At 37.2% G+C, this 23,654-nt stretch overlaps 2 protein-coding genes across 4 annotated transcripts; both read left to right on the forward strand.

Annotated features, from left to right (window-relative positions):
• The first annotated feature begins 4 nt into the window (after nt 1–4).
• On the forward strand, nt 5–8,769 carry LOC145492205 (nucleoside diphosphate kinase 7-like). 2 transcript variants are annotated; one of them, XM_081471550.1, is made up of 15 exons: nt 5–182; nt 258–368; nt 1,644–1,748; nt 1,947–2,008; nt 2,432–2,472; nt 3,859–3,928; nt 4,497–4,547; nt 4,789–4,943; nt 5,314–5,366; nt 5,465–5,567; nt 6,353–6,417; nt 6,612–6,680; nt 7,263–7,364; nt 8,191–8,298; nt 8,412–8,769. In XM_081471550.1, the coding sequence occupies exons 1-15, from the start codon at nt 12–14 to the stop codon at nt 8,442–8,444; spliced, it is 1,299 nt and encodes a 432-aa protein (XP_081327676.1). In that variant the 5' UTR covers nt 5–11; the 3' UTR covers nt 8,445–8,769. The 2 variants fall into 2 exon arrangements, with proteins under 2 accessions (XP_081327676.1, XP_081327677.1); XM_081471551.1 differs by lacking the exon at nt 258–368.
• A 1,342-nt stretch (nt 8,770–10,111) lies between these two features.
• Nucleotides 10,112–21,985, forward strand: LOC145492208 (E3 ubiquitin-protein ligase RNF13-like). Of its 2 annotated transcripts, XM_081471554.1 has the most exons (11): nt 10,113–10,341; nt 13,542–13,662; nt 14,011–14,100; nt 14,569–14,700; nt 15,075–15,162; nt 16,135–16,175; nt 16,420–16,463; nt 18,661–18,778; nt 19,230–19,323; nt 19,717–19,800; nt 19,997–21,985. In XM_081471554.1, exons 2-11 carry the CDS (start codon nt 13,564–13,566, stop codon nt 20,203–20,205), a joined length of 999 nt encoding a protein of 332 aa, XP_081327680.1. In that variant the 5' UTR covers nt 10,113–10,341; nt 13,542–13,563; the 3' UTR covers nt 20,206–21,985. The 2 variants fall into 2 exon arrangements, with proteins under 2 accessions (XP_081327681.1, XP_081327680.1); XM_081471555.1 differs by having other exon boundaries at nt 10,112–13,662.
• The last annotated feature ends 1,669 nt before the right edge of the window (nt 21,986–23,654 follow it).

Raw genomic sequence — 23,654 nt, forward strand, 5'->3', positions numbered from 1 at the left:
TTGCACTGGACATGTTGATTTTGAACAGGCGTGATACTCGCGCGATTTTCTTGGCTGCGGTAGACTGGAACCAAGTTGGTGTTGCATGGAGACGAGGCCAGCTGGTTGCTAAAACAAGACCGAGCGCTAGATCTAAACTTGGAAAAGTTTTGATCGTTTTAGCTTCTACAAAATTCATAATGGTAAGCTATTTTTCTATCTGCCTGGTCCCTCAAATAGATCTGGCATAATGTAATTATGTTTTTTTGAATCATCAGGCAGGATCAGATGAGCGTTACGCGTTTTTAGCAGAATGGTATGATCCCAGGGCTTCACTCATGAGAAAATATCAACTGCTTTTCTATCCCAGCGATTCCTCAGTAGAGATGGTAATAGCTTTGCTTCCTTATATATATTAGTTACCATGTTAGTACTTATACTAGATATTGAAAAAAAACATTAAGCATGTTGCTATGTGCAGCCGTGAAGGAATCAAAGCTAAATAAAGAACGAGCGAAGTGTATGTATTTTCAATCATGTTTAAATTTCTTGCTTGGCATGCTTACATTAGTCATGTTACTTGGTCTTGAAAATTGTGGCAAACTTGTCGTATTTAGCTCGAAATAATTAAGTGTTATTTTATTTGCAGTATAATAAGCGTGCAGTTTTCAAAATCTTGAAATCTAATGTAAAGTTCAGTTGAATTACTGTACTTCATTTGAAAAGAGAGGTCATTTCTAAAGCAATTTGAATTGAATTCTTACCATATTTATGTCCCCATGCTCTTGAGTGAAGCGTTCCTAAAGTGAACTATACTCATTCGTACAGATCTACTTTCTGCTTGTGTTATGTCTACTCTTGGTTTGAGTACAAGCCCATTGCTCTTATACTGGTAGCTGAGCTTTGACTAAAGGACACAAAGTTCTTTTTGTCTCACCTTACACTGGATTTATTTCGTAAACAAATAACACACTGTACCTAACACTAACTACTTATTGACTGAGAGTGAGGTCTTAACGGGAAAATGTCAAACTGAGACCTTGCGGTATTGAGTGAGCGATAGTGAGGTCAATATGGCAAGGCTGAGACCGAACATTGGAGGTTAATAAGTTGTTTGTTGTATGGCTTTTTGCTTTGTTTTTGCAGGCCTGTAATTGGCCAGTGGGCATTAAGGGAGAATAATGCCCCAGAATAAGCCAATCAGAGTGCACGTTATATGGTTGTATACACAAGCCATACATAATTACATGCAGTTAATATGCTCTACGTGAAAGGCATGATTATCAGAATCATTATTGAATAATGCCTAGTTGGCTTAAATACCAACTTAATAAAATGATTTTAATAAATTGGTTAAGCTGACTAGACATCACACTAACTTTTTTAATTCCAAGGATGCATTTTTATAACATGTTTGTAGCTTCTCAGATTATTTGTTGCTTGGTTCTGATCATGTTTCATGAAGCATAGTTCTCTGTTGAGGTACCAGTGGCATCTTGGTTGTTGTTCTTAGTAGCATGCGATGATCAAATTAACCTCATAAAAAGATACATAGATCTGTTTGCTGATCAGTAAGACGTCCTAAAATCAAAGGGAGGGTTTTTAAAAAAATTTCATAAGTAAGTTATGTTAAATACTTCATTTATTTTGTCCCTGTCTTCTAGTATGACATAAAGAACCGTCGTCTTTTCCTGAAAAGATCGCTGATTGATGGCCTCCAACTTCACCATCTGTTCATTGGAGCCATCATTAAAATTCATTCTCGTCAGGTAACACACAAAATGCTATAGATTTATTAATTACTCTTATTATTAGATGTGTTTTCAATGAAAGAAAATAAGAATTTTCTGTTTCATTCCAAAAACATTTGTAATAGATACATATACTTGTACATATTAAAGAACTTTGAATTATGAGTCAATTACTGAGCAGGGATATTATTGTCTTTTTTGTTCCTGTGATTGCAGTTAACAATTACAGACTATGCAGATGAACGTACATCAAACCTTTTGAGAGACAAGAATGAGAAGTAAGTCAGTATTTTAAATACTAATTAATTTGCCCTGTCAGTGCATTAATTTTATACCTACCGGTAAGTTTAGCATTATCTTACAAGGTTCTTGCAAGGTTTTTCATATATTACAGGTTCATTTCAAATGGTTCTGTCCACCTGTGAAAAGCAGTTGCCCTTCTGCTAAAACTGTTAATGAAACCCCTGGTCAACTGTTTTATGCAATGCTTGTTTAGTATACAGGACCTCTTTTTCTGTTTGTATTTTAATTTACAGGGTTCAACTGCACAGTTCTAAATAATTTTTGATTGAACCTTAAATTAAAAGAAGAACATTGTCTGTAGGGATTTATTTATCACTATTTTTTTACCAAAAAGCTATTATATAGTAGCATTTATAAAGCTCCAGTTACAATGACGATGTGTCATTATTGTCTTCCAGAACTCTAGCTATGATAAAGCCAGATGCTGTTGCACAGATGGGTATGTACAGTAGCTAGCTAGCTTAAAGGTCTTTTCTCTTTCACTTTCTTTACTAAATTTACTTTAAAGGTAATAACTTGGCATACAACCAGCTATGGTTTTATTACTCTCAACGTCACCAGATCCAGGGCTGATTGATTCACCTATGGCCTTAATCTTAGCATCCTTAACTGTAACAAACTTGTTACTTTATAGAATGCAAGCAGTCTCTCTTTTCCTCAAAAATCCATGGGGAAGAATGCAAAACTGTGACGGTGAGCATGATGCGCAAGCCATGAGCCACTAGTAGTGCAGGCATCGGAAGACAAGCGCAAAAAGAGACTGTTGGAGCAATGTTTTCATACAACATTTTGGATGCCCAGCTCTCTGGTGACAGAGTAATTCTATTGTTTTGTCTATGAAGTTATGAGGCACATCTGTCAGTAACCCTTACAAGTGACCTGCAGCGCTTGCCAAACTCTGTTGTAATGTTTGTCTCCTATGGTGCGACTCCTGCAGTTCGTGACATTTGCCGCTGTATTTTGAAATTTTGATCTTGCTACCTTTTTATTGGTTTTACATGCTTCACACTTGTTTTTGAAGGACTTTGGTGTTAGGAGAACTTTAAAACAAAAAGTATGGTAGAGCTGTCTGAACGAGCAGTATGTAAATTTTTGAAAGGTCATAGGTCTGGTTTCAGCCTCAATCTGTCGAACCATTCCGCGCATCTAACTTGATTTAGCTATGATTGATTCTTGTAAAAATTAGACACCAGAGTGTCATATCCAAAAAAGGGCAGAGTTGTTATTCAAAGTAACAATCAAAATGTTGTATGAAACCATTGCAGTCTCTCTTTTTGGTCGTTTTCCAATGCCCGCACTACTAGCAGCTACCACCATTGTCACATGCACAGTCACGCTTGCACGCTTACTTGTTTTATGTTCTTCCCCACTGATTTTTGAAGAAAAGAGAGACTGCTTGCATTGTAGTTACTTTATGCCTGAGTGGGTAAATTGTATCAACGACAGGCAAGCTTATCATATCACAAAGGGCCCATCTAAGGTATACTCAGCCATAACAGGCACTGCTGGTTACAGCTCTTTTTGACAACCTGAGCTCACAGTTGGTTTGATGACAGTTCAGTTGATAGAGCACTGCATGGCTGGTATTGCAGAATTTATTAATTTTGTTTTAATCCCGTTCAACCCTGACTTTTTTAAACTTGATTTTCCCAACCATCTGTTGCAAGAATGTGAAGATCTTTAATTTCCTTCAGTTGATATCTTGGCAATCAAGCTCAAGTTACAGTACTGATCGAGTAGTGTAATTTTAGCATCAAAGTGAAGCATTCATTTATGTCACAAATAAAGATGTAGACACAAATTTTATACTGGTATGTTTGGATAGGGAATGTAATTGACATGATTCATCAGGAAGACTTCCTCATTTGTCAAGCCAAGATGGTCAGAATGACAAGGTGAGACCTAAGACTTGTTCAAACAAAATAATCAGGTGTGAAAACATCATTACCAAGACATATTTTAGTTCTCACCAGAATGAGTGATTCAGAATTTCTGTAGCTGTAATTTGATGTTAAGTAAATTCCAAATACTGGTTACACTGCCTTTCAATATAAACACACAAACTCTGCTTAATCAATGGTTTCATCTTGCGTTGCCATTGGTCATCTTTGTTGGCCTCCGAGGAAACAGATTTTTGCTTCAACTGGTTCAGAAGATCAGGTCTGTTCACTTGGTCTTTTGATCCAGTTGTTTGTTTTCTTTTTTTTTCCGAGGCTTGTTGTTTTTGTCTTAATTGTGATTGGTGGCAGTCAAAAGGGATGTTTTGAACTTCAGCTTGCATGATACTGAAAGGCATGGTAAAGTATAATTATTGTTCCCAGACTCAAGTAAATGTGAAAATTGACATCTGCAGATTTATCTGAACTGCAGATTGACAGCTTAGTAAAAAATATCATAATGTGGTAGTAGATTCACTTGCACATTGTTCTGTCTAACTTCTTTGTTGTTGAATCTCTTTTGCAGGGAGCAAGCATCAATTTTCTATGCAGAACACAGAGGGAATTCTTTTTTCAAGTGAGTAGGTATATATGTATCAAAGCGTTCATTTCCTCTTCCTGTAAGCCAGTAGTAGGTGCTGTTGAGAAATGGAAACTGTTAGTGATTTATGAAGTTAGTAGTTCCAGTTTCCATAACACTGAAATGCATGAAGCAGTTTTACTTAATAAATTATTTTGCGTTAACTTGTACTTTTGATCATTGTGTTCAAATGGCATGCAAGTATGTTGATACTAAATTTGATTTATGCTCTTGCTAGTTATTTAGTGGAATTTGTCACAAGCGGTCCTGTTGTTGCCCTGGAGCTGAAGGGTTCAAATGCTATTCAAAAGTGGCAAACACTGTTAGGCCCAACAGACTCAGCCACAGCGAGGAACCAAGCTCCAATGTCAATCAGAGCAAAGTTTGGCACAGGTATGTACAAAATCAATTACAATGAGTTTTTTTTATTTTTTTATCCCAGGTTGAAAAAGAGATGAATTCTTCATAGTGATTGCCATACATTTCATGTATGTTAGGTTTGAGGGACAAGATAATAATTATTTCCTGGGTGACAATACTCTTCTCTCCGAACTACAAAGCTTAACAGTACAAGAACTTGTATGCCATAGGTAGAATTAGGGTGCACCTGACACCGCTGCAGGCCCCCTATCATCCGGAAAACCTTTTAGTTTTGAATTTTTTCTGGGTTCGGTCCAGCCACAAGTGTGATGGCTCCCTGTTTCTGAGTTTCCTTGATCTGCCATAAGATGTTAATTAAACCAGTTGTAAATTTTTCTTTCAGACAATACAAAGAATGCAGCACATGGCTCCGACTCCCCAGAATCAGCTCAAAGAGTAAGAATACTGATGTAGTTATGACAAGGTTCACCTGTAATATTCATGTATTGTTCTCTTTTTATCTACTAACTATTTTTTCTCTTTTTTCCTCACAGGAAATTGATTTTTTCTTTGGTGGGCTAATATTTGGTGGAAAAAATACTGCTTCTTTTTCAGACTGCACTCTTTGCATAATTAAACCCCATGCCATCATTCAAGGTATTGTTTATTTTAAGTAAATTGTTATAAATGTAAATACTGTAATAGTACCCTAAATTCTTGAACTACCTGATTTTCAAGTCAATTTTCGTTTCCCTTGAAGGGTTGAAAAATCAGAATTCCACTGTATTGTGCAGTTCCTAGCCTACGAACAGGCTCCCGGCAAGGACGGAAAAAAATTTTGGCAAGCACGAAACGGAAGAATTTGGAGAGCGAAGCAACCAGGAGCCTGTTCGCAGGCTATGCAGTTCCAGGAAATACCCACACTCCCCCCCCCCCCCCCCCCCCACAGAAGGGATTGGAATTTCTTATGGGTTAGGGAGTTCTATAACAGGGCTCAACTTTCATGAAAAAACCTTGGAGCTAGCTAGCCCCTAAGTTTTCAGATTTAGTCGCCAGCAAAAGTATGTCAGGGAAAAGCACAAAAAGTTAGTCACCAGTGAAAAACAATCCGTTGGATTGGCAAACCCCATTGGGCGTCGAGCTCTGTGTAAGACCAAACAAATTAAAGAAATGTAGGAAGCTTAATTGGAATTTCCAGAGGGGTGGGGGGTTCTTAGAAACAATCCCTTCTGGGGGGAAGGTATGGATATTTTTTGCAAATACACATTTAAGATTTTCGCGACATAGGCACGCAATGCGTGCAGAGACCTCTTTTAGCTGTTGTAGTCCATTGAACACATTCTGAACCAGTGATGTTTTCCAATAAATGTTATGACTTGAACATTCAACAAAAGGATTTCAATGTCCTAAATTTTGGATAATTTCTTGAATGTTTTGTTCAGGTCTTACTGGTAAAATCATCGCAGCCATATCCAGCAAGGGTTTTGAAATTTCTGCAGTTCAGATGGTAAGTCACTGGAACACTAGAATTTCAATGCAACCCAGAGTTAATTGTTCAGGGAATTTTGAGTAGTTTTGTCTCAGAAAGGTTGTTTTTTTCCCTCCTATACTGTAATGGTGTGTAATTTTGTTTGCTGTTAGCCAACTATTTAAAACAGAACTGGGCTGCCTTTACTTATGTTCACATTATTTAATCTCCAGTTTCATCTTGAAAGAGCCAACGCAGAAGAATTTCATGAAGTGTACAAAGGTGTTGTAAATGAATACAAAGTAAGTGATAGTGTGTGGTTAAGTTAAAATCCACCTGACAAAAATGCAACCTTATTAATAAAAGTATTTCCATGTTCAAACAAAAATAATAGCAAAGAAGAAAAAAAAACATCAAGAACAAAGTCGTCCAAAACGTAACGTGTTAATTTTATCCACTCAACATACTTTTCCCTACTTTTTCATATTGTAATCTGTTCTGTCCTTGCCTTCATTGGACATCCTCATCAGTTCTCAGAGCTTGTGAAAATAACTTAAATAGCAGTCTGTAGCATTTGTCACTTGCCCTGGCCCCAGGCAGTTGTAGTGCAGTCTGTCTGTCTGTTTGTTTGTTTTAAAATACTTATTTAGTCAGAGGAAAGGCTCGCCAGGACCCTTGCCCAACAGGAAGATCTGCCAATGCTGGAAAACTGGACGGAACTTTTTTTGAGTCCTACTTTCAAATTGGTTCCTGTCACTTGTTGAGCTGTAGTATTTCAACAAATCATCAATATGTTTGGTTTTCTCGTATTTTAGGCAGATCAAGGTATGTTACCTGGCGCCGATTTTTTTGTTAATCCTGATTTGTTTCTTATCTTCCTTCAGAGTATGGTTGATGAACTGTGTTGTGGTCCGTGTTTGGCCATGGAGATTAGAGCCCCTGATGCACCAGTCACATTCAGAGAGTTTGTTGGTCCTTCTGATCCTGTAAGCTGCCTCCATCACAACTCTATTGTTTCCCAGTACATGTTTGCGCGCAGGCTATCGTGTGTGCATTACGTGCGTGTTTGTGTGTGCATTACATGCGTGTTTATCTGTGCGTTATGTGCGTGTTTGTGTGAACGTTACGTGCGTGTTTGTGTGTGCCTTATGTACGTGTGTGCGTGGTGGGTCAACAGTGTTCCGAGTCACCAAAATTCAACTTCAAGTGACTGCCATAAACTAAAACCAACTTCCCCTCACTAAGCCAGGCACGAATAACTTCCATAACGAAATGAACCAATTAAAAGTCGAAGTAAAGGCGTGGAGAGGGTTCTGAGCGCGGGAAAACTCGCGTAAGGATTTAGACTGGTTTTCGTTTTGTGACTAACTTAGGATGACAATGTCAATTAAGCCAGTCCCCACCCCTGCCGTACCCGCCCAAAAAACCATAATGTCAACATTACTGAACAACATAACTTACTTTTGAGGAATTCTTGATTTCGTTAAATATTTCGTTAATTAATTTTATGTTGCGACAAGAATTTTGCATTGTGCGACATAAAGGAACGGCTGCCATAACTTATTTTTATCAAAGCCTTGTTTTCAATTTTATCCACACTGTAATCTTTTTTCATGCTTACTTTCTAATGTGCTAAATTCCTGTATCTGCCCTGTTCTTCTAGATTCTAGTATCTTTTCAAGGAAGCTCTTGAAACAAAAAGCCTCATTGTGTGTGTGTGATGTGCGAAAAAAAAATCAGGCAACCTTTTAAAATGCGTGAAAAAAGTTCCTGACATTAAAACGCTAACATGACTGACATAACTGTTTTCAGGAAATCGCTCGTCATCTACGACCTGGAACATTACGGGCAATGTTTGGTAAAGATAAGATAAAAAACGCTGTACACTGCAGTGATCTACCTGAAGATGGCCTCATCGAGGTTCGTACACATATTTTTTGGTTTTCCGAACTCATGGGAACGAATGAGAAAGGGGCGCGTTCCAATGGCTTGACAACTTATATTTGTCTTGATTTTTTTTTTTATTATTTCAGGTGCAGTACTTTTTCAAGGTGTTGGATCATTGAGTGAACTATAACAGTATTTTCTACTGTAGTAAACCTGTATTTTGTTGACACAAACGTTATATATCAAGTCAAACGGTCCATGTTTACTAAGTTATACTTATGTTATGTACAAATAGTTAATGCGAGTCAACCGGGCGAATGTGTACATAGTAAAATTAAAGAGATTTTGAATAAAAACTGACTTTTTAGGATGCACGATGGAGCAAATATCGCTCAGTGAGAACAGAGATGTGGCGATTGTGATGATGTGCGTTTTAGAATTAGTTCTCTGTGCGTATTGATAAAGAGACAACACGAATTTGTAATAAAGATCTGTTCAACCTGACTATAGAAGAACATGCCTTCACTTACGAGCAACGGGGATAGGCTTCTAAACACAAGAGAGACTTATGTAAGTTAAGCCAGCTTGAGCTTCTTTTTTCCAAGCTTTGACACCCCGTAGACTTAAATTCGTTAGTGGTTTTCATATTTAATTGCATATTTTTGGTTAGCCTGAAATGTTTGTGATATCCCGCCCTCAGCCGTCTAATCCCCTTGCTAATTCCCGTCTCTCGCCCCGGGCCGATTAGGTTGAGGGCGGGGAATGATCGACATTTTAAGCTACTTTTTGGTATGCTTCGGCGGCATATCAGGTGAGTTTCAGAATGAGAATCTGATGAGCACCCCCGTCCCCCGCCGGGCTTCCACTCCTCTGTGTGCTGCTTGTGTTTTGGGGTCGTGTCAAAGCGATTTCAGCGAGTTTTAGTTTCAAGCTCAATGAAAACTGAATTGAAACTAAAACTGGATCGCTGAAATCGCTTTTAAACGGCCCCAGAACGCCACGGAAATACAAGTAGCAGACGGAAGAGTCGAGTTGTTATCAAATGTCTTTTCGACAATATATTAAAATTTTCAGGGCTTCCAAAGAGTTTGGGATACCTGTTGATACGCATGAGGAGACCAAACATTTACCGTACGACCCGTAATCAAATTCGAACAAAAAATCCAACTATATTAGGTCAGTGACTTGATATCGCAAGATAAGAGAACAGTAGACACGGCTTCTGATTGGCTAATTGCGAATTTGGGAACGGTAGAACAAAACTTGTTTATTTTCTCTTGGACAAATTCAATATAGTTAGATTACTCGGCAGCCTTGGCATCAGCGCGATTGCAGGTCAGCGCATCGGAGAATATATATATACTGAGTTTCTTCGAGTCTTGTACTGTTTTTTTGTTTTGTTTTGTTTTAGTTCTTTTTCTTTTTTTTTTTCCGTTTTGTTTTGTTTTGTTTTTGTGTGTGTGTGTGTGTGTGTGTGTGTGTGTGTGTGTGCCCAAAATTGTCGCTCACATTGCTATCGGAGAGTGTTTTACCTCGCTGTATTCCTACACGTTGTGACACGTACTGTGTAAAATCGTGTTTTCTTCCATTTTTTCGGACTAGAGTCTATTTGGCCCTCTCAAATGCTCAAAATAAAAAAGCTACAACGACAGTCTACCTTGTAATATCTCAAGGCTCACCGCGCAGGGCCTGGCGATAACTCCTAAACAATTTTCCGAATCAACTCAGGTCCAAGTTTAAAAATTTAACTCCGATTTCTGGAACGTTTAACTCCGATTTCAGTAATTTCATATCGGTGAAACCGGACATGTTAGCCGTGTTAAACTCATCAGAAACCGGTGGAGCCTTATCCATACATTCCTTAGAGCCCCTAATCCAGAAACCCCAAAAGGCCCTCAGTCGTGGAGCCTTACGCAATCAATTGCCAAACATGGTAAGCACACCTGAAACGCGATTGCTGTCTACTGCCACCACTGCCATAACGAACATTGACCAAGTAGATCAAGGAGGTGACATTTTAACCTGGAAAAACTACTTCTACGCGATGTAACGTCGTCAAAATAACTAAATACCAAGGTACGTTAGTTCTTTGTTCGCGGTACGATAGTGCTGACGCATAGAGAAACGTGCGAGGAAGTAAATATTCGACGTTGTGAGGCACGAGTTTAGGTTGAACATTCGCAAACGACTTGGAAAGCGAATTTCGAAAGTAAAAAGCTTTACTTCTCTATCAAGAAGTAAAAAAAAGGTGGGGAATGCTTTTTGTGTTGCAAATACAACGATTGCCGAAATACTGTCAAATGGTTGAGATGCAATCGTTTGTTGACGAGAACATGTTCTAAGTGAACAGCGTAGACTTCAAGTTTGTTTCCGTGCAGCAAATAAACTCTCTGTCGATCGACATGATGCAGCTAGGACTCAAATTTGCCGCTGTGTCTTTCTCTCGTTTCCCAAGGAATTTTGTATTGTAGAGTTAGATTATTTTAGAGTGTTACGACCTGTCTTAGTACGTATGACAATCGAGAATAGGCGCAAAATACATAAAAAAATTGAGATGGATGCAGGGTTCGATTCAACTAGCTCTGACGTCTTTTGTTTTTTCGGTGAAGATAATTGGTATTTTTTTTCCGCTTTATTTTGGTCCATTCTCCCAGAATACCTCATCCATTAGAAATATCTTACATGTTTAACAAAATCTCGTGAACTGCGCGTGGTTTACAATTTTGCTTCCAGAAGGGCTGCATGACTGGGCGTAATGTGAAACTAGGTAAGCTTAGATGGTGGCATCACTACGTGACGTTCCTCAGCAAAGCTTACCTCTGTACTTTTGTATCTTGAAGGTCATAGTACTACTACATATGCTTGGAACATGTATAGTATTTACAATAATATTTCCAATTAAAGTTATAAACTTGAAGATGTACATTGGACAAAGAGTGAGATAAGACTTGAGGAAAATAAAGTTAAAGATTATGCCATTTTCATTCCATGTCACTTTGTTTTCCTCAAGAAACGTTCTGTTTGCTACATAGTATTTTGTTGGCAATTTCAAAATTAATGTCAGGGTTCACTTAACCTGTGTGGTTACTTTCATCAGACACAGTAAACAACAGGACAGGGTTGTCCAAAGCCTGATTAAGGTCATTCCCCAGTATTGCATTTGCGCATCCCTACTGCGCATAATTTCACGCGCGATTAGCACGCATGCATTAAAAAATGGTGGCTTTTTCTTTGCGGCTGGACCTCGCCATAGAGGTAAATCGTCATTTTCTCGAAAACAAGTATGGTGACCTATCATTTTTTCTGTTGTGTTGAATTGAGTAAAAAATTTCTCCATGTAAAATAAATATGGGCCAATTCTTAGTGTTGAGCAAGAGACAATCGTCGGAAACGTGAATTTAGCAAGCTATCGTGACTATAATCATCGTGCTATTATAAGGATATACAGTATATGGTATAAACAAGGTCCTGTTGCTCGTAAACGGACATGGGGACCCCTCATTTTTATTTCCAAATTTAAGTTCCTACAATATAAACAGTCAATTGGCAAAGTTTGGCAAAAGTCTCAGTGTAGGTTCTATTTCAGTGGAATGACCTTAAGCTGATCTAGGATTAGCAAGAATTTTGATTTCACTTTGGTAACTTTTCGGTAAGGATTTCTGTGTATATTGTTTGGCCTTCAGTTTTGAATTTAAATAATCTCAAACTGCACTAAAGATAGGCAGTGACAAACATTTTTTAATGCTTCAGTTAACTTTTAATCCTGGTCCAGTTGTATTGGTGGTTGACAGGAGGGTTTTGTACAGAAGTGTGCATCCATATCATTGGTAAAAGGTTCCACTGGTAGTACACCCTTGTTTGGTTGAAGCTCTGTAATTTGGGGATAAAGAAGGAGAAAGTAGAAGGCATGCATGGATGGCTTCTCTTTCCCTGTTTTGAAAAGTCACAATTTTTGAAAAGGGAATGGTGAATTATTACAAGTTGCCCATAGAATGCATTTTCAATAATTGGACTTCTCCCTTTATGGTCAGAACCTCTTATAAATGGCCACTTCTTGTAGGTGACAACAATTACACTTAGCGCTGATGGCTGACATTTTTTTTATTGTCTTTAGCATCTAGTAGGCAACCACTTCATTTGGTGTGGTCTTACTATAGTTAAGTAGGGTGTCAGGGTCAAAATTGTGACCAGCTGGTCGCCAATGCGACTGAAAATTGAGTGTTGAGGCCAGAATATTGAGGCTAGTCGCCATTAGGCAACTAACTTTTAGCGTCTTGAACAGGCATTCAAGAAATCAATTTCGTTTTAAATCCAAAAACTTTGTGTTTGGTTTCAAGCAAAAAACTTACCCCTTGTCTCCTCAAAGTATTTAGCTTTCATAGAAAATAATTTAGATCAGAAATGAAGGTAAGCTTACTGTTAAATGACTCCCAAAATAGTTTAAATCCACACACTGTAATCAACATTTAGTGCCGCCATGTTTTCAGCAGTTTCAACTGCCAGCCATATCGTGGGTGCATGGCAGAAAGATGTGCTTTCCTTTCAAGCAACATGGTCGCTTGGTTTGTGCATGTCTAGAAGGCTTCATACCGATGGCATGTAGGAGGAAAATGATGTTATGTTCAGTCTCAACTTAGAGAGCTATGTATTTGATGAAAACTCCATTTCAACTAAATTGTAAGCTACACGATATTTTAATGTCTTTACACGTGGAATCTGACTCTTGCGGTCATTCAGGAGTAGAAATATCTTCACACAAAGAAACATCTTGAAAAACTCCACGTTTTTGTGTTTTGCTCTGAAGGAAAATTTTTTTTGACACTTTTTGGCGACCACATTTTTCCATCTGGCGACTGAAAAAAAATTTCAGTTGCCAGTTGGCGCCTGCCTAAAAAAGTTAATTTCAGACCCTGGGTCAATTGAGTAAGAAGACATCTCCAACCCTGATATTAAGATAGATTTTGTTTTTGTAGGAGCTCCTTGATCCTCATACATGTAACTGATGTTTGCAAGTGGCTATTATTCACTGCAATACTGCTAACATCGTGTAGATGGATGTACCTAAATTTCTTTTTAGACGACGTGTTCTTTATAAATCAGGCTGTGACTCCATTGTTCTCTGACATCTTGCAAGTGACTTTTTAGGTGGTTGCATGGAAAGGTTCAAAATGGAATTATGTAATAGTGACATGTAGAAATATAAATTATGCTATTATTATACTCAAAGTTATTTTTAAAAGTTGTACTTAAGTTGTCTTTCGTATTTGTGAATTCAGGTTTTTTAGTTATAAACTTACTATGATGGCTGACAGCTGGTGGATGTTTAAAGGAATTCTGTTCTTGTGGCTGTACTATGTTGGCTTTTGTTCGTCCTTTGAGAATAATCAAGTTTGTGTGGTCAGTATGCATTATGACATTTAAGTGATATTTAACATTTTGCTTCTATTGAGACAAGGATACAGCGAGATCTATGATAATTTTTTGGCAATGTCAGTCCTTAACCATGATCAAGTATGATCACCTTCAACTATCCTCTTCGTGTCAAGTGTTTAGTTATTGGCAGTTTATCAGGCCTCATCTGCTTATTTTCCTGATTTTTTTCAATGTATTTTTTCATTAGTTTTGTGCATTTATATATTTATTTATTTATTTGTTTATTTATTTATTTATATATTTATTTATTTGTTTATTTATTTATTTATTTATTTATTTATATATTTATTTATTTTAATCTTTTTTTTTCAGGAAACTAATTGTAATGGTACCTCATGTAACCACTGTTATGATTATGGCTGGGCAAGTTTCGGTACACTCATTCCAACTCCATATTTAATGGTAAGTTAGAAGCCCTTACTGAATGAGGATTTAATTGTAATGCCAGTTCAGGACCCTGTTGAGAATTTTTTGTAAAGGAAATAAAATGGCAGAAATGACATGGCTAGACTTTTAGTGATGGTAAGATACTGGTGCAGAGGCCTGATTGACAGCTAGATATTGGATGGTTACTGCATATTAAGCAAATTGGAACAAATGGATGGCCAAGTAATTTTGTTGTGTTCTTCTCTCTGCCTGAGGGTGTAAATTTATGGTTACATGTGATCTGTCAGATTATAAGGGTACTTGACAAAATGCTGAAAGGGGGGGGGGGAGGGGGGACTAACTTATGAAGCATTCAGTGCAGGGGGGGAACAGAACTCCTGATGGCCTCACGCTACTGAAACCAGGATAGCCTCATGCAGTTGTGAGCTACTGGTCGCATTATCTTTACCTTTTAGTAAATAACATTTATTGTATCTTTTTAAGGGTGTTGTGGTATTAGCTAACCCCAGAGAAGCTTGTGAGCCAGTCAAGCCTCTAAGTAGCTATAATCAGTCAGGTTACTCTGGAAATTGGTTTCTACTCATTGATGTGGGTGATTGTGATTTTGATAAGAAGGTATGTGATGTTATTAATATGTTGTTACCACATAAAAAATTACTGTACGTTTGAAAGGCTAGGGTTAAAGGTCATTTATTTTATTTTTTTTCATTCAAGATGGTATCTTTTGGGGGTCTACTAGTTTCCTTCGTTGCATTCAGTCGTGAATTAATGTACCTGACAATGGCAATAGTGTGGTATTAAATTTAAAATTTTGTAGCCACTGCATTACTGTTAATACTGATTAGCTCTAAGTGGTCAACTACAGAAGTATTGATACCTACAAGTAATTTCTATGAAGAATTATAAATCAGCCAGAAGTTACAACATATTATAATTAGTTCAAAATAAACGTCAATAAACTGAAGGATTTGCTGTTTTTGTTAATCCAGGGGGCCTATGCTACTGAAGGAGGCTTTAATGCTGCTATTATCAGGAGTTTAAAGAGTGATAGTATTGAACCAATAGGAGGTGGCTCAGGCAAGTAGCAAAATAAGTTTTGTAAACTATTTTGCATTATTTACCGTACTTACTATAATAGTGCCGACAACAACATGGCAGGCATGTCCTTTACGTGTAACAATGTCATATATGGAACTTACGTCCAAGTGTCCACAGAATCTTTCACGATTCTAGATTCTGCCGCCTCCAGTTTTCAAGTCAAGATAAAAGAGGTGGTGTATACTAATTTTACCCCCTAAGAGTGCAAATTGGCACAGAAGGTCATAACGTTGTGAATATTTGACAGATTTTTATGAATTTTTGCCATGAAAATTGTCTTGTGAAGATCTGCTCATTGAAGTCATAAAATTTTGACTCCCTCTCATCCAAGACATGGTTGACCACCCCCAGAAGTTTTTAGTTCCTTTTTGGGGATGCAAATGGAATGCAAGACTTGTTTCTTATCAAGCTATGCACTAAGAGCTGCTAAATAAGTTATAGTTTAGGGGTATACCTAATATATTAGAAGATTGATACATTTTTGAAGTCGTTCATTTTCCTATGTTAAAGCAATTTCTCTCAAAATGTCTACCTCCTTCATAGCTGCTGATGTCAATTCTTAAATAAGCTGATTAGTGGCTTTCAAATGGTATATTGTACACAGGCAGAGTGTCGTTCGCCTTAGGGGGTAAAGGGTTACGTGGGAAATTCAACTCTAAACTAACAGCTGAGGCACTTAGATTTGTCTCATCCTTTTTAATTCTTTTTTTATGTAATTTGTGTTCACTCAATGTAATCTTTTCATTCTGTTTCAACTACTGTTGGCGCACGCGCAGTCCTTTGTTCCCAGTGTATTCCAATATTCAAATTGTTAACGTAAATTTTATGGCGTAATTCTATAACATAATCATGTATTTGAAAATTCAAATGTACAGTAAATGTGGGTTTCAAAACACATTTTGTTGCGGTAGTTGTTGCATTTTACAGATGATCTGTCTTTACTTTTTACAGATGATAGAAAAGTGGATGTTCCTGTTGTTTACATAGGAGAGGTATGTACATGTGCTTGTACTATGAATAGTTCTTATGTCTGACTGATGAAGATGTCCAGTAGAGTACATACAAAAAGCTCAACAAGGTCAAACTAAATAGCATAATAACAGTGATATAAATGTTCAAAACGCAGGTGTCAAATTTATTTATAACATTGTGTAGGCAGAGGTTGAAATTCTGCATTTTTTTCCCCGACAATTTTGCTATTAGCACATTGGTTAAATTTTCATCTTCATTTTTCAGACTACTGGTCAAGAGCTGGAAAGGAATGATTTTAGCAACCAACCGTAAGTCAGCTTTCAAAGTTGCAGGTTTTGCATGACAACTCTTGTTTGGAAAAGAAAAGAACATTTCTTTGTCTCGATTTTAACTTTGCCTAAATTATATCTAGCCACCTCTAAATATCTGCCCCTGGGTCCCCAAGGATGAACAAATCGTGCTTAAGTGACATCATAATTTCCAAAATCCACCATCTTGATGTCAGAAAATGACCAATGTCTAGAGAAATTGGAAAAAAATAGGATGTAAGCGATCTTACTTACAGTAATATATAGATTTAGCCAAGCCTAAAAGTGGAGCCCCTGGGCTGGATTGTGCAAAGCCCAATTAAGCTAACTCAGGATAAGCGAGAATTGTGATTTGAGTTTTGTGACTTTATGGTGAGGTCTTCCGTTCATGTTGTTTGGCCTTCTGTTTTGAGTTTGAATAATCTCAAGGTCCTCAAAATACACACAGCAAAACCAGTGAAAAACATTTGTTTACAAGATAAAATTATGCTATATGAGCCCTTGATCCAATCAAAAAAAACCAACACTTGGTCAGCGGTCAACTTCAAAAAAACATGTGGCCTCGATGAGTTTCAAACTTGAGCCTGCAATATGGTTACGTGATACTGGTCAGCAGATACCTTGTTTTGACAAAAGTCAAATGACCATAACATTGATGTTCATTATCAAAGAGGGATGCTACAAACCGAGGGTGCATGTCTCTGTCAACCTATTAGCTGGAGTATGGCCACCATCTTATGTAACTCCATCGCCATCGCCGTGGTGCGTACGCACCCATGAGCAATACCGCTAGTGATGATAACCACAAGAAAATCAATTCGTGGGTTTCCTTTTCTTTCCTATATGGGTATGGGGCTCTGCTTGGCAGTCCTTTGGGCTGCTGGAGCTCTGCTATTAATGTCTTATGTGCACATGTGTTGTTTTGATTTATGATACATTGCAGACACCAGGAGTATACAAATGAATATATGAAAGATCATATCTTTTAACTGCAGAGAAAGATGTAAAGATATGGTTTCAACAGTGTTTCTGCCAAAGCGCGCCATTGCGGGAATCCCACGCTGCAATCAGAGATGGCCCCTAGAAAAACAAGAAAAGGGCCAATTTGGCCCTTTCCTTTTACAAGAGATCAGACTTAGCACAGGCATAGTATTTTAAAAGCCATCCCAGGGCTCGAAATTGCGACCAATACGGTTGCCAATGCAACTAACATTTCATCCTTGGCAACCAAAAGTTCTGGTTTTGTCACCATAATGGCGACTACATTTCTCTGTGTTGACGATCAGTAACGGCTAATTTGTCACACATTATGTCCTTCTAGAAAATCATATTGAAAGATCTTTGCTTCTAAAACATTCAACATAAGAAAAGAAATCAATGCGTCCTTTTGCTGTGCTGTATTGATACTCTGGCATCGGAAAATTTCCAAATGGCTGGCTGTGTTTGAAATCACCCTATAATGCATTGCAAACCCTTGATCATTGACTACATTATGTATGCCTGAGGATTGTTCTCTTGTAATGCACAGATCCTTCATACTAGTATCTGATTCAAAAGAAACTTCATTGAGTTGAAACACTCCAAAAAGCACTTATTAAATTTAATCATAGATCCTAATAAACTGCTTTATTTTCCTTGGTACCCTGATGCGTTTTTTCTTTCTGTAGCTTTCAATTTATTGGCCCATTTCCTAAAAAAAATTGCCTCCTAAAAAAAGTCTTCAGGTGCCACTTTGGCCCTCAAGTAAAATTTTCTGGCTGAAACACTGGTTTCAAGATCATTGCAGTTATGTGTGTATAACTGGGACAATCAACCATGTCTTCAGACACCAGGAGTGCTTACCATTCAACCAAAAATCCCATAACTAACTGTTGGAACGCAAGTAGAACGGTTTATTTCGAGGAATTTTGTAAGGAAATTGCTGATTACATTTTGAGGTAGTCCTCTTATCCTGTTTGGCTTGAACTGTTTGGAAATTCTGCAGTTAACTGTTTGTTCATCTGTGCCACTTCCAGTTTTCCATCAGGGGAAACAGTAACCAGGAAGCCAGTGTTGACTGGTAAACACTTTCAACATTCCATTCTTGAACAGTCCACAATGGTTGTGTCTTGCAAACGGTTTAAAACACCGCAGTTGAACAGAAGAAATGACGCACAACAGCCTTCTTAACACATTAATTTGTTTTTACTTCTTACAGGAGCAAAAGGATCCTTCTAACTCCACAAGAGTTTCCTCAGATATGGGATTATGAATTCTATATGATTCCCTTTGCAATCATTGTAGGAATCTGTTTTATTCTGATGGCTATGTTTATGGTAAGTTGTAAAACTTACTAGGCGTATTCTTCATGTATTAAATTATATCACTGTGATGGTGTTTACATTTTTTGTTGTGAGATGATTTTTTTGTAGTTCTGGCTCAGTTTTCACTCTGCCATGTGCTTGACACTGATATTGCCATTGAGGTAGCACAAAAACCTGGCACCTGTGAAGTATTGCCCACACAAGACTAGACTTGAGCAACATTTTTCCTACCTTGCAGTATCCCTTGTGGTTTTGGAAGGGGCTAGACCAATCAAGCACAGTTTTTACATGACTTAAGAATGAGCAAAAAAATGATACACCATTATAGCAGAACTTGACACTGCATTGGCCTCAACCTAGCTCTGCCAACTCCTTGTATGTTGGTTAAAATGAATTTTCTTAAAAAAATATTTGGGTTAAAATGAATTTAATATTAAAGTCATTACTTATCTTTAAAATGCAGATCAGCCGCTACTACAGGCATTACCTAGAGCAGCGACGTAACAGGCTTTCACCAACAAACCTGAAAAAAATTCCGACTAAAAAGTTTAAAAAAGGTAAGTTAATGTTATTACGGTAGGAATCTAAATGTCATAATAGGAGAGAATGAGGAAATGCTTTGATATCAATGAGTGGAACCAAGTTACACATTTCGTGACAACCAGCGCTCTTGCAGCCAGCACTCAGAGGGTGGTGTGGCTGATAACCTACCTCAACCTTGATTATTCTAGATATCACAAAACCCTCATCCAATAATATTATTTATTATTATTTGATTTTAAAGTGTTGAGTAACTTCATGTAAAAATAAGTAAGTAAGAATATTGGTTCCACTCTTTGAGAACTAAGGTCTTCCAGAGAATGAAGTGAATGAATGACTGAATAACCAGATGAAGTAACTTGAACTGATTGGAATCTCTAGTGATTGTCTTTTTGCATTCATATCATCAGGTGATGATTACTATGACGTGTGTGCCATTTGTTTGGAAGAATACAAAGATGGTGAACGACTTCGAATACTTCCTTGTGAGCATGGTAGGTATTTCCTGATGCAATCCAACCCTGTGACTTCTAACAATACTGATACTGAAAAAGGGCTATAAAAAAGATATATGCACTAAGTAGATTAGGTGCATGCATATGCAAGACAAAACGTCAAAGGGCTACCATTACCTTACACCCAGGTGATACCCAGCTTACAAATAACTTTTTTCTTTGTTATTGTTTGAAGCGTATCATTGCAAGTGTGTAGATCCGTGGCTCACAGAGGGGAAGCGCACATGCCCAGTGTGCAAACGACCCGTAACACATGACAACAGAACAAGAAACAGGCCTCGAAGAACTGACGTGGAGGCAACAGGAGAGTTGACTAATGAAGCCGATGAAACAACTCCACTTATTGCATCAACTGCCAGCACTTCCAACTCTATGACAGTATAGTCAAGAACTTTTCTTAGTACTTTGCAGAAACAGAATGATCTTTCCCGTAGAAAGAACTGATGTACTGGCCACATCTTTCTTGTAAGCACAAAGGCTCATAAAAGAGAACCTTTACCACTGACATGCTGGTAGTATCTATCTAGGCATGTTGTCTGCAGATGCTCGAGTGGTCAAAAAATTTTGAGATTTTAAGGCTTTTTTAGACAAGAGAAATGATACATATCTGCAAGTACACCATATTTATTATTCTTAGGGTTAGTTTTTCATTTGGCTGATCTTTAAAGAGCGTTAAGAAATCTACTGAAAACTTACTTGCCTCCTTTCATTGTTCATAGTACAGTTTGGAGGATTTAACCCTCAAATTAATATTTCTTTTTGGTTATCCTTTCCATAGATGTGATGTCTTTTATTTTGGGGTTTCAAAAGGCAACAATACAAGTTGATCACTTTGAACAGAGTACTTAAAATTGGTCATACCAGGTACCACCATTGTAAAATGAAAGCTAAAATATGGGAATTGTTAGCAAATTTATCAGAACAAAGCACCACAAAACTAGTTTATCAATTATGAGATATAAGTTTATAGACTGCATTGAACTTTGGAAGGTGTAGAGAACTGTGGGAATCTCCCCGTGTCCATGAACTGGCTTACCTTTGATAACGTTTTTGTACATAAAATAAATAATGAAATGCAGTGTAATTGCTAAAATTATGTTACATTATTTGCCAAAGGCAGACTGAACATTGACGAATACTTGAAGAGACAGACGTAAATTAGCTATTTCAAAAATGTATTTACCAGCTGTCACTGAGCCTCAGGCAAATAATTGTTGTAGTGTGAATAACTATGATGTTGAGTGGTGAATATATAAAACTAGAAAGTAATGATTTTAAAACATTGATTGATGGTGATTTATTGGACAGTTTTTTTACCATCTGGTCTAAACAGAAAAAAATTTCAGTCACTCAATCTTTGAACGATGTCTTTGTCTCTTCAAAGTAAATACAATTTCATTACTAACTGACCACTATGTTTACAAACTTTGGTGACAAGTGCAGCTATGCTCAGTAACCAAGCCTTGAAATGGCAGACAGTAAATATCTCGACCAATCAGAATTTCACCTCTGGAGATTATATTACAGAATATTATTAGCTATAGTAGGAGAAAAAAATGTGTTTGTGTCAACTTGAGGGCATGGTAACCTTACTCTTTGTACCTGGTAGTTATTTCCCTGTCCGTGATGCTATATTCATTAAAACCGGTATACTTAATCATAACATGTGATAAGATTCTTTTGGTGTAACTTACTTTATAGTGGTGTTGTCTTCAAATGAAACGAAACAGCTTGCGTTAAAGCTGGATATTAATCCATTGTAAGGTAGTTTATCTGGTTTATTAATTGAATTTTTAACGTAACTTGCTGTGTAGAAAATACACGTTTGATAGTTGTTTTGTAGGGGTGCATTTCCCTTATAAATTGTTACCCTTCTGTGGATGGTAAGCTGAAGTCATCCAGATAACTGAGATTCCATGATTGTAAATATCTCAATACTGAATCTGGCAGATAAGAGCTTGGTAAATTAGAATCAGTCACCATATTTACTGGCTTAGTAACTTCATTGAAGAAGTATATCTTGCTTTTCTAACAGTCTTGATTTTAAAAAATCTACCAGTCTACCCGTGAAAAAGGCTGTGTGTGGTCACAGGTTTTAGAATCCTTTTACTGTTACCGTTAACTTTCAGATGCATTGTATAATTATTAAAACTGTGAAATACGTTTCATGTTGTTCTTTGCTGTCTTGTTTCTTTTGCCAGTGCTAATCTAGTGTATATGAGAAGATTCTGCTGTTCGCAGTTCACAACAACTTAGTGGTTGTAGAAAAGTTATCAACCCCAGCTTTATAATAATATATTGCAGACTGGTAATGAGAGAAAGGAATACCCAGTATCAACATACATACGAAGGACGGTTTGGATAGGTATGGATTAAATCAAGTAAAAGGGGAATAAATATACCAAGACTTCGATTATTCCCCTCTTCCTTTGGGAGAAATAATTACCAGATGTAACATCTGCAGAAACTTAAAATACCCTTTTAAAATTTTAAAAGATTCAGTATGGTTTCACCATGGATGGTACCCGAGGATGGTAGGTCCCTTCTGCGATCCATGGTTTCAGAGGTTGATGGTGGCTGCAAAGGCTGTTAACCCTTTAGTCCCTAAGAGTGCCATTTGGCACAACGTCATAACTTAGTGAATATTTGAGAGATTTTATGGATTTTTGCCGCAAAAATTGTCTTGTAAAGATTTGCTCATTGATGGCATAAAACTTTGACCCCTCCTATCTAAGACGTGGTTGACCACCAAATATTATAGGTATACCCCGAGTTCAGGGGTATACCTATGATATTTGAGAGTTGATACGTGCTGGAAGGTTTTCATTTTCGCAGTTTAAAGCAGTTTCTCTCAAATGACTACCTCCTTTATAGTTGCTGATGTCAGTTCTTAAATAAGCTGATCAGTGGCTTTCAAAATGGTATGTTGTACACAGACAGAGAGTCTTTATTTGCCGATTTGGGAAAAAAATCCGTTCGCCTTGGGGGTAAAAGGTTAACTCTGCTCATGATAATCACATATATAGTTTTATCTTTTTTATGCATAGAAATTATCAATCTTTTTGGCTATTATTATAGAATTCTCAGATCAGCAACTATTTGTTTATTAGATTAGTATGATTAGTATTAGGTTTAATATTATTATGAGACATTTTCCATAGTCTTAAATATTTTTCGATTTTTTTTGTTCTATCTATTTTGTGTCCCCAAATTTGTATGGGATTTTTCCACGCTAAAAGGTATTGACAGGTAAATAAAGTTTCTATCTATCTATCTATCTATCTATCTATCTATCTATCTATCTATCTGTCTGTCTGTCTGTCTGTCTGTCTGTCTGTCTGTCTGTCTGTCTATCTATCTATCTATCTATCTATTCCCCATCACCAACGCAAAAAGATAAGTCCTCATAAGAACATACTCGGAAGCTTATGATGTTCCTACGACAAGGTCACATTTTGTTTATTACTTTCACTTTCAGAAATATGAATGTAGATAAGTTACAAGCAGAAATCCATACAATAAAATCGTTCATTTCTTCTTGGCCAAAAGTTCAGTCAATAACTTGAGATAAAATGGGCATACTTCCAGTACTTCTAGATATGCCAAAATATTGTTAATCTGAATATTGGGTCTGTAGTTAAAAGTAATGACAGAAGAAAGTTACTATTCGTGGCCCTCTGCTAAAAATGCAGAAATACTGATAAGCGTAAAGTACACTTAACCTCAATATTTTTAAACCTTTTTTTTAATTACAAAACTAGTGAGCAGCACTTTACAAACTGAAGTTTTAAAACTTGTTTTTTCTTCCATGCATTTCGTCTAACTATCATAGA

The sequence above is a fragment of the Orbicella franksi genome, chromosome 7 (genome assembly GCF_964199315.1).
Source record: "Orbicella franksi chromosome 7, jaOrbFran1.1, whole genome shotgun sequence".
Taxonomy (NCBI): domain Eukaryota; kingdom Metazoa; phylum Cnidaria; class Anthozoa; order Scleractinia; family Merulinidae; genus Orbicella; species Orbicella franksi.

What these genes read in the sequence shown, in the direction of transcription:
- LOC145492205 (XM_081471550.1), top strand. Translation starts at nt 12, where the DNA reads ATGTTGATTTTGAACAGGCGTGATACTCGCGCGATTTTCTTGGCTGCG. An exon ending in CCCCAGAATCAGCTCAAAGA is followed by an intron (nt 5,367 to 5,464) that starts GTAAGAATACTG and finishes TTTTCCTCACAG; the next exon opens with GAAATTGATTTTTTCTTTGG. An exon ending in CTGAAGATGGCCTCATCGAG is followed by an intron (nt 8,299 to 8,411) that starts GTTCGTACACAT and finishes TTATTATTTCAG; the next exon opens with GTGCAGTACTTTTTCAAGGT.
- LOC145492208 (XM_081471555.1), top strand. Translation starts at nt 13,564, where the DNA reads ATGATGGCTGACAGCTGGTGGATGTTTAAAGGAATTCTGTTCTTGTGG. An exon ending in CTGTTGTTTACATAGGAGAG is followed by an intron (nt 16,176 to 16,419) that starts GTATGTACATGT and finishes TTCATTTTTCAG; the next exon opens with ACTACTGGTCAAGAGCTGGA. An exon ending in AATACTTCCTTGTGAGCATG is followed by an intron (nt 19,801 to 19,996) that starts GTAGGTATTTCC and finishes TATTGTTTGAAG; the next exon opens with CGTATCATTGCAAGTGTGTA.